General features: G+C 36.5%; 2 protein-coding genes across 2 annotated transcripts in view; one reads left to right on the forward strand and one right to left on the reverse strand.

The window, feature by feature from the left end:
- Window positions 1-6,209, forward strand: part of Ccna2 (cyclin A2) — a 7,276-nt gene extending 1,067 nt beyond the window's left edge. Inside the window, exons 3-10 of the mRNA XM_010611351.2 lie at window positions 1-115; window positions 936-1,182; window positions 2,395-2,507; window positions 2,844-3,067; window positions 3,782-3,989; window positions 4,670-4,783; window positions 5,205-5,338; window positions 5,671-6,209. Coding sequence (XP_010609653.1) covers window positions 1-115; window positions 936-1,182; window positions 2,395-2,507; window positions 2,844-3,067; window positions 3,782-3,989; window positions 4,670-4,783; window positions 5,205-5,338; window positions 5,671-5,719 — 1,204 coding nt within the window. The 3' untranslated portion in view covers window positions 5,720-6,209. The remainder of the gene's footprint in view (window positions 116-935; window positions 1,183-2,394; window positions 2,508-2,843; window positions 3,068-3,781; window positions 3,990-4,669; window positions 4,784-5,204; window positions 5,339-5,670) is intronic.
- A 45-nt stretch (window positions 6,210-6,254) lies between these two features.
- Window positions 6,255-10,405, reverse strand: part of Exosc9 (exosome component 9) — a 10,266-nt gene continuing 6,115 nt past the window's right edge. The window contains exons 9-12 of the mRNA XM_010611050.3: window positions 9,733-9,879; window positions 8,577-8,758; window positions 6,680-6,758; window positions 6,255-6,377 (exon numbers count right to left, since the gene is read on the reverse strand). Of these exons, the coding sequence (XP_010609352.1) occupies window positions 6,296-6,377; window positions 6,680-6,758; window positions 8,577-8,758; window positions 9,733-9,879 (490 nt within the window). The 3' untranslated portion in view covers window positions 6,255-6,295. The remainder of the gene's footprint in view (window positions 6,378-6,679; window positions 6,759-8,576; window positions 8,759-9,732; window positions 9,880-10,405) is intronic.

Consider the following 10,405-nt stretch of genomic DNA (forward strand, 5'->3'; position numbering starts at 1 on the left):
CAACCCAGACAAGGCGGTGCCTGTCCATCAGCCGCGGGCTCAGGCCGGCCTGGCGGTCCTGAAGTCCGGGAACCCGCGTTGTTCGGCGCCGCAGCAGAGGCTGAAGACGCGGCGGGTAAGTGGATGCGACTCTTCTGTAGGAGAGTGGCCTGAATGGGAGTTGGGCATGGGCTAAGCAGGCAGACTAGTGTCTAGAAAGCCTTTCCTTTCCTTTCCTTTTTTCTTTCCTTTCTTTTTCTTTCCTTTCTTTCTCTCTCCCCTTCCTCTCTCTCTTTCTTTCGGCTTAGATTTGGAGTCCACTGAGTCCCTGATTTTGTAGTTTGTAGGACACTGCTGTAGTTTTTTTCCCCCAATCTCCAACATTACAGCCCCTACTGGCAGAGTGCCTACGCGGCGATCTGTTCTGTATCGGAGGCATCTTTATGTGTAATGGGGTCAAAACAAGTCTTACAGAATGGGTAGTGTTTGGCGTCTTTGCTCTGTACCTTTCCCTCCACTTTTAAACGCCGGGCACTGCCCCAGGACATGGCTCCCTTCCCTCTATCTGCTTAATGATAATGAGGAAAAAGTGAAAAATACTTCATTTTTGGTAGATTCCGCCATCTTAGCCAGATTTGCTCTGTTGCTCCACCCTGGGGCGAAAGTGGTGAAACAGTATTTTTTTCTCCCCATGCCTTTTCTTCAACTTGTCATCTAATGGTTTGACATTTGCCCTTGATTAGTTTGTGACTCCACCTAGTTTTTCTTAGTCTTTGTAGTAATGCATATGACAAATTGGTACATCCCTTTGATAACTCAAAGTATTCCTGGATTTTTGTCTCAGAAAATTTAATTTTCCTGATAATGTATTTGGGAGTAAAAGGAAAGGCTCAGACCCTTAAGGTGAAGAAGGCAAACTGCGTTTAATAAATTGAAAGCCAGTAATTTCCTTTTAGGTTGCACCTCTTAAAGATCTTCCTGTCAACGATGAAAACGTTGCTACTCTACCACCTTGGAAAGCAAACAGTAAACAGCCTGCATTCACCATTCATGTGGATGAAGCAGAGGATGACACTCAGAAGAGGCCATCTGAATCAAAAAAACCAGAGTGTGAAGATGTCCTGGCTTTTAATACAGCTGTTGCTTTACCGGGACCAAGAAAACCACTGGTACCTCTTGATTATCCAATGGATGGTAGTTTTGGTAAGTTTTAAGGAAAATCTTTATCAAGTTGTAATTATTTGACTAGGTTAATATTTTGCATGTTAAGACTACCTTACCTGATTAGTATGATAGAGTGAGTTAGGTTTACTTTAATAGTAGGCTTAGGATAGGTGTAATTTATTTCAGATATCACTGCTAACACTTGGCCTAGTGACCTACATACACCGAATCCTAACCTGACATTCCTTCCAGGTCTAATGCGGTTAGATCTTAAATGCTTAGTCTGTCCCACATGTTTGCTTGCATTCATAAGACTGGTGTACCTCCACTTCAAAGAGTAGTAGAGGGTGAAGTCTTACATACTGTGAAAACAAACCTCTTTCTGTAAAGCTGGTTTGAGTGGATCATGTGATACCCGAAAGTGACACTATACCCCACTTGGTACGGTGTCTTAATAGGTGTCTGTTTGCCCTAACCCATTTGTAGCTGCTCAGACAAATCTGTGATTTGTGCTGTTTCTTTACCATAAAGCTATTAAGTGACATGATAGCTCACTAATCCACTGATTGGCCAGTGGTTTGGGAGCAAGAAGATCCTTTAGAAGTAATTTTCGTTCAAGTTTTGCAAGAAGAAATTTTTATTTGATTTTATTTTTGTGCTGGGCATTGAACCTAGAGCCTCGTGTGGTAGGCAAGTGCTCTACCAGAACTACACCCTATTCATCAAATTTTGCAAGATATTTTTAACATCAAAGTGATCGCTGAAGTGGAAAATTTTAAATGATAAAAATTGAGTCACTTATTGATTATAGTGTTAATCTATTTGAACTCCCATAAAAATTATTAACACTTGTTATTAGAAACCATATAACTTGATTTGAGCTATTGCCTAGTTGTACTTTGAATGTGTCATACTATGAGGTCTGCAATCTCTCAGGGCAAACCTTAGACACCACCTCAAAACTTGGATTTTAAGTTCTTGGTCCTAACAGAATCATTGTACCTACCATCTGTTCTTGTAATCCTCTACCCTCTGGTTAGCCTATTAGTAATTCTTTTTCTAAATCATTCTAAAGCTATATGGACAGATGCTAAGACTAGAGTCAAATATTGTGTGTACTTGGACATAGGAAATCTTTTAGTTGGATGAAATAAATAAATGCCTGGTAATGAGGACTTCTTACAAGGGCAGACATTTTGTCAAATAGAAAAGTAAACAATTAATTTGATCATAACTTTTGAACTGTCCCAGATTCACCACATACTATGGACATGTCGATTGTATTAGAAGAGGAAAAGCCAGTGAGTGTTAATGAAGTACCAGACTACCATGAAGATATTCATACATACCTTAGGGAGATGGAGGTAAAGGCTCTCCGATTCCTGTTTGTGTAATATATTCATTAAATGTAACTAAATGAAATTCAGAGAATAATGCTTAAATTTTGTTTGTTTTTGTGGTACTGGGGATTAATCCTAAGGCCTTTGAGCTGAGCTACATCCCCAACCCAGGCTGGGCTTGAACTTGGAATTCTGCTTTAGCCTCCCAAATTACTGGGATTGTAGGGATGTGCCACCATGCCTGTCTGTAATATTTAAGTTTTAAATTACTCTTAATGCTATTCTTGTCTATGGTAGCATGTCTGTTAATGGGAAGATAAGATAATTACAGTTTTAACACTACTGAACTTTTCTTACCAGGTGAAATGTAAACCTAAAGTGGGTTACATGAAGAAGCAGCCGGACATCACTAACAGTATGAGGGCTATCCTCGTGGACTGGTTAGTTGAAGTGGGAGAGGAATATAAACTGCAGAATGAGACCCTGCATTTGGCTGTGAACTACATTGATAGGTTCCTCTCTTCAATGTCTGTGCTAAGAGGAAAGCTTCAGCTTGTGGGCACTGCAGCTATGCTGCTAGCCTCGTAAGTCCAGCTTGGTTCATTGGGTTCATCGGGTTTATTGTCACTATCCTTCTGTATAGAAAATAAATTATGATTTTTAAAGATTGTAACATTTTAACATACCACACAGACATACACTCACCCAGAAGCAGTAGAATCACAGAGCAAAAAGTCACTAGGGATGGGATGTGTTGTGTAAGTTGAGAGGAAAAAAAAAAAGGATGACGTTGTTTTCTAATCCAGAATATTAATCTAAGATCTAGATTTCAGGGTACTTTGAACAGAGAGACTGGCTACACCTACTAAATTACACTTTAGAAATAATGTGGTTCCTTCCAAAATAAAATACTGTCTGGCATATAAGCAGTATATTTTCCCCACTGGGACATTAAAACAAAAGAAAACATGAAATGTTTAATTTTCTTAGACTTGTATTTCCTAAATTTTCATCCACATGGTGAACTCTTGCATTGGTCCCACCTCAGAAAACTTCATACCTCTCATGCATTTCTTTTGAGCTGGGAGCAGTATCTCAGAAGTCCTTTATTGATTTAAGCCTTTTAAGCAATAGTTCATAGTCTGCTAAAAATGATGGTCAAGTTACAGTGGAAATGCATTTGGTATAGGGTGTGGGTTCTGAAATCATTTCCATATATTCTGCTAATGGGATTTCAGAATTTGGATAAGGAACTTTGTTTGCCTTTTAGGACTTATTTAAAACTTTTTTCATTGTAGAAAGTTTGAAGAAATCTATCCCCCAGAAGTAGCAGAGTTTGTGTACATTACAGATGATACTTATACGAAGAAACAAGTTCTGAGAATGGAACATTTAGTTTTGAAAGTCCTTGCTTTTGACTTAGCTGCACCAACAGTAAATCAGTTTCTTACCCAGTACTTTCTGCATCAGCAGCCTGCAAACTACAAAGTTGAAAGCTTAGCAATGGTAAGTTAATTTCATTTTGTTGGAGATTCTTAATAATTAAAAGCTGTTGTTTCATTAGTGTAGCTTTGCTCAAGAGATTCAATATTCCAGGGACAAATGAATGTTGCAATCTAGGAAAAAAGCCTACTATTTATGAAATCCAACATATAGTTGGCCCTCCATAACCGTGTTCTGCATTTATGGACTCAACCAACAACCAACTGAAAATATTCAGGGAAAAACTTGCATCTGTACTGAATATATAGACTTTTTCCTTGTCATTCTCTAAATGTAGCATTTATATTTATTAGGTATTGTAAATGATCTTGATTTAAGGTATATAGGAAGATGTGAATTATATGAAAATAGTATTGTCATATAAGGGACTTGGGTGTCAATGATTTTGGTTATCTGGGGATGAGGTTTTCTGGAGGTTTCCCTATGAGTACCAAGAGATGACCATACTGGTAAAGTACTAAGTTAGCAATTTGAGGATAAAGTCTTGGGAGAGGTAGTCTAAAAGGGAAAATATAGGAGACTGGAGCAAAGCATTAAAATAGTAGGTATGTTTAAAGATGAAGCTGTAGAATATTTTGTCCATTGTTTCTAGAGCCTGAAATCAAAGATAGAAAAAAATTATATCAGAAGGTAAGGGTTTTGCTTTCTAGAACTCTTGTGATCCTGAATGTTTTTCATTACAGTTTTTGGGAGAATTAAGTTTGATAGATGCTGACCCATACCTAAAGTATTTGCCATCAGTTATCGCTGGAGCAGCCTTTCATTTAGCACTCTACACAGTTACAGGACAAAGCTGGGTATGTATTAACATTGTCTTCACACATCATCTGTATGGCTGATATGCTGGTACCAGATAAGTTAAATAATTGTCACATAGAACTGATGGCTGTCTAGATCTTATGTGGAAAAACTGCTCAAATATATATATACTGTTTAAGACCTTTTTATCTAGTGAATCAACATCTAAAAGTATTTATAACTTGGATTTAAAAGGTGTGCCTAAACAATCTGGCCCATCTGATCTGTTGGCAGGGAAAGCAGTACAAATATATAAGTCAGCATGAAAGTTGGAATAGTGGCCTCACAAAATGCGATGTCAGTTGTCTGTGTTGTGATGAAATTTAAACTTGAGGCAGCTATTAATTCATTGTATCTACTGTAGTTTGTTGTGTTACTAAACAACAAAAAAACAGTAGTTCTTTACTCCCTTCTCTGCAGCCTGAATCATTAGTTCGAAAGACTGGATATACCCTGGAAAGTCTTAAGCCTTGTCTTATGGACCTTCACCAGACCTACCTCAAAGCACCACAGCATGCACAACAGTCAATAAGAGAAAAGTACAAAAATTCAAAGTAAGACTTGAATAGATAATGAAGATACTTGTTTTTCCAGAGTATGGTTCAGAAACTGACATTTTAACTTTATTAAAGGTCACACTAATCTGCCACAGACTCCTAAGAAGCTGTTCTCTTAACAGGTCATGTGTTTGGAGAAGGTTGTAGTTAATGCTTTTTTTGCTAGAGGGTTGGGGCGGGTGGGAAGGCTTCATGCATGTTAGGATCAGCAGTGATTTTGATTAACCTTATAGATGGAAACATTTTGTAGTTTGTAGTGTATGTATTGTTATATGAGAGTCGCCTTCTTCCCAGGAATGTTTACTAAAAGATTTCCCCCCCCCTTACAGGTATCATGGTGTTTCTCTCCTCAATCCCCCAGAGACACTAAATGTGTGACAGTGAAAGACTGCCCTTGTTCAGTCACTCGGAACACATGGTGTACAGTTTTTACCTTAGGTTTTAATTTCACAAGCATTCTGAACATAAGAAGTTCCGGCCAAGGACAAATTATGGTATCTATTCTTTTTTAAATGGTTTTAATTTGTATATCTTTTGTACATGTACCTTAGATATCTGGCTAATTTTAAGTGGTTTTGTTAAAAGTATTAACGATGGCAGCTGTCAGGATAAGAATTAATAAACTGATTTGGAAATCTTGATTTCTGTAAGTCAGATTTACTTTGTGATGAAACTATGACGTATTTCCCTTAGAAAAGTTAACTTGGCTTACAGTTTACTGTACAATGAAAAATGTTATGTGCAACCTGTTAAAGTTTTGAGGTTACACATGGGTTGGAAAGCTTTGTAAAAATTAAAAAATTTCCTAAAATGTTCTTTTTAAAGCTCAATATTTAAAAATCCCCAAAGACTCACTACAGTGGAATTGTGAATAAAAAGTATCCAGTCATTGTTAGCAATGAATAAATATCCTTTTAATAGGTATATATACACAAACATATCACTGTGTTAGCTTTAGTTAGTAGCTCTCTTCTTTTTTCTCTTTTTCGCTGGCTTTTTACTTGGTGCCTTTTCTTTTGCACTGGTGTTCTGCATTCTGTGAATAAAGTAAATTAACATTTCACTAACTATGCTTCTCAAATGTTGGATCACTGAAATAGGCCTTTTAATTTAAAAAATACACACACACACAATGTGGCAGCTATAAGAATAAAATACAATAACTTTGAAAGACATCCTACTTAATTTTTGTAAATCACAGGGTGAAGAAACCAGAGAAAGAATAGTTGAATATGTACTTTCTGTTGTAGGAGAATAAGAAGAGAGTAAAACCAGAGGGCAAATCACTAAAGTTCCAAGCATGTGTATATATTTGAAATAAACCAGGAATTTTGTTACCTTATTTTCTTTGGGTTCTTGTCCGGTTCTAAAATGATCATTTCTTCTTCTTCACTATCTGAGAGTACAATTGGTTCATCTACAAAAATGCCAAAAAGACAGTATAAGTAAAATGTCCACAAGCTTATTAGGTTCTAAAACTACCATTTGCATACTAAAAGCCCAAGTTACTCTGGAGGCTTATAAATACATGTACTTTGTTCCCAAAATTTATTTCCTTGAAGTAGAATCCTAGAGCTCTGGAAAAACTCTTGTGTGGAAAACTTAGCCCTAAAAACTGTACTTGATACCATGTTGTAATGGAGACATTAGGGGGAAATATATAGTGTCTTTTATAGAATCAATTTGAAAATGAACCTAATACATTCAATTCAACTGTGTTATTCTAAAAAGAGATACAATCTTAGGATTTATTTTTGCTTTTCTCCTTTTAAAAGCACCAAAAAATTCCCAGAAGCAAAACTGTTGGGAAAGAAGACACATACATTCGCCATATCCTTCCAGAAACTGCCACAAACTACTCCATAATTATAAGAAATAGTAAATGGAAAACCCATTTCCCATATCTATTTGTGAATGCTGCTATTCTTAATATTGCCTAATACAGCAGCTTAAAAAATGCTGTCATTTATTACCATGGTTGACCATGAAGAATGTTACCATTATCAGGCCATTACACTGATGTGAATTAACCCTTTTCCCGGTTGATTAATTGTATATCAAGTCAGTTTTAGCTTTCAGTTTGTTTACAATTTAGAAAGTCTTTACATGCTCCATCCTCCCAAATTATCTCAGGTTCACTTTGTATTTATTCAATTGAAAGTATTCTTCAAACCAGAAACACACTTATTTATTAACATTATTCTTAGAGGCTAAAATTACTATACTAACTAACCAAAGAGATGTGTACAAGTATATAAGGTCTCTAGCAGTGAAGAAATAGAGACAACACATTCACCAGTAAGGGAATGGTTAAACCAACTAGATCCATTCAGTGATAGAGAATTCTAAAAATTTTTAAATAATGTGGCTGATATTATATACTGACGTGAAAAAACTAAAGGTAGTCCCTGTTTTGAAGCAGCTTACTTCAGTCCCTATATAGTGAATAAATGCATGGAACAAGTTCTGGAGTAATAATACCAAATAAAAGAAAGCCACTGGAAAAGCTGCACAAGGTTTCCAATCAATAGAGATTTTTTTTCCCCCTTCACCTATTTTCCTAATTTCCAAAACCAAAATCCAGCAGATTCTCCATGTTCATATCAATAACTTCCTTTTATGAAGGAAGGCAAGTACTACATGCATTATACTCAAAACAGAAATCACCAGATTTAGTAAGTATCCTCTAGTTCCTTGCCAGACTAATTCCAAGAACATTGTGACTTGTGTGTACTACATAAAGCATTTCATAGTTTTACTATGCAGGCCAGGCAGGAACAGGTAGGACTGACATCATTCCAGGCATCTCCAGAATTTTGTGAATTCTAATATTGCACTTTATAATACAATAACCACTAGCCTCATGTAGTTAATTTTATACTAAAATTTAAAATTTAGTTCCTTGATCATCTAAGCTACAATAGTTACACAGGGCTAGAGGCTACTGTACTGGACAATGTATAGAGAAAATATTTTGTATTACAAAAAGTACTGTGAGTACTATGGGCCTTGATATGTATACAAAAGATAAAAAACAAAAGAATTGGTGTTGATATTATAGTCTTACTTAGTTGAAATTTAAATCACAAAACAGCCCCACCTAAAAAGGATATCTCTATATACAGCTGTATCAATATTTCTATAGGTTTCTGATTTATCTATATAGTTAATATACATTATTATCTGTAGATATATTTTGTAAACCATCATATAAAAACCATAAATCTTCACCTACCTTGGCTTCCAATATCAGAAACTTCTGCTCTAGTGTCCATTTTTACAGTGTCAAGAATGACAGCTTCATCACTGCCACCTTCATCCTCATCTTTGTCAGAGTCTTCAAGATCACCCCAGGAGTTTTCTACTCCCTCTCCAATCTGGGCAGTTCCAGAGGTCCAGAGCACGGGTTGAGAAACACTTACCAAGTTAAGAAAACTGAAGAGCAAGGCACTGCTACTTGATAGACTAAACAGCCAATTTTTTTGTAAGATTGATTCAAGTGTTCTTCAGATTCTCAAGGAAAAAAGCTATGCTATGGAAGGCTATCCAATGAAGAAAAACAAAATTAACTCAGGCAAGAGTTTATAAATAACAGTACAAAAATCAAGAGACAGACCCTTGACATTTTATTAACAGTAATAAATTTAGTGAAAGAATGATTGCAAGGACAATTAATAGTGTGGCTGAGTAGCAGCACTCATGGACAGACTGCTCCAAGCACACACAAAGCCTTGGATTTGATTCCCAGCACAAAATTACCAGTGTCCTTGACCATGCTATCAACATAAAAGAATAACTTTCTAAGGAAAGCAAAATGCTGTACTGTTATTTTTTACTTTTTGGTTTTTCTGCAGTACTAGGAGTCAAATTGGTGATCTCACACGTGTTCTAGGCCACTGATGGTGAACCTTGTAGAGCTTTCAATGATAACAAACAGCCCAATTCTGTATGTGCCACTGGCCTGCCACCACTGCTGCAGGCAAATGCTCTACCATTAAGCTATATCCTCAGCCCCTAACTGTTTTTTTGTTTTGTTTTGTTTTGAGACAGGGTCTCACTATGTAGTTCACACTGCCCTGGAACTCACTGTGTAGCCCAGGCTGGTCTCGAACTCATAGCGATCCTCTTGCCTCAGCCTCCCTCCCAAGTGCTGGGTTTACAGGCGTGTGCCACCACGCCCGGCCTACCTGGTTCTTAAAATAAGATTTTTCTGTTTTTTGCAGTGTAACTAGAGAACCTGAATTTTACACCATCATTAATATGACTCATATCACTAAGTATTTAACATAATACATATTTCAGAAAACAAATGTCAGTGTGCATATACAGCTTTAATAAAGCTCAAAGTATTATAAATCTTGTTACTGCAAAGAGTACCCAATAAAAGATACACTTCTGAAGGAGGTTCAGCTTCAGCAATGATTTCTTCTGCTTTTTCCTCAATGTCAGAAGTATCAATGGAGGCTTTTTCCATTTTAAATGCTGTAATCCTTTGATTTGCTATAGATTCTGCAAAGCCAAACCTTCCACCTTCTTTCCTGTAAGAGGTTTGATTTATTTTTTGAGAGAGTGGGATGATGACATGAGAGAAAAAACAGGAAGAAGAAGAAAGAAAAAAAAAAGAAAACCTTTGGCAACTAAGAGATGCTGAATTAGTTTATCTAACTTGACCTCACAATTTATTAAGCCTATCAAGAGAAATGTTTACTGAACCATGTAGCCGGCATGTGCTAGATACTTACAAGTATGTACATTCTCTAATACTCAAACCATTCCTCCGAGGATAGTATTAGCCTTGCATGACACAAAAGAATACCGAACTGCTTGCTAGGTTATATATCTTGCTTAAGATCACACAGTAAGAAACAAACAGGAATCAACATGTTTATATTCTACAGTTACTAGATTCCTTTTTTTCTAAGAAAATGTTAACTTTTTATTGCCATTAAGTTTATTGGTACATTTAAAGCAAACAATATAATTACATTTATCATTGGGGTCTTGTAATTTATATGACATATCTTGGTTATTATTTTTCCCCCATACCTCTGCCCCCTTCTCACC

This window comes from Fukomys damarensis, unplaced genomic scaffold, assembly GCF_012274545.1.
Source record: "Fukomys damarensis isolate Sample0158 unplaced genomic scaffold, DMR_v1.0_HiC HiC_scaffold_38, whole genome shotgun sequence".
Classification (NCBI taxonomy): domain Eukaryota; kingdom Metazoa; phylum Chordata; class Mammalia; order Rodentia; family Bathyergidae; genus Fukomys; species Fukomys damarensis.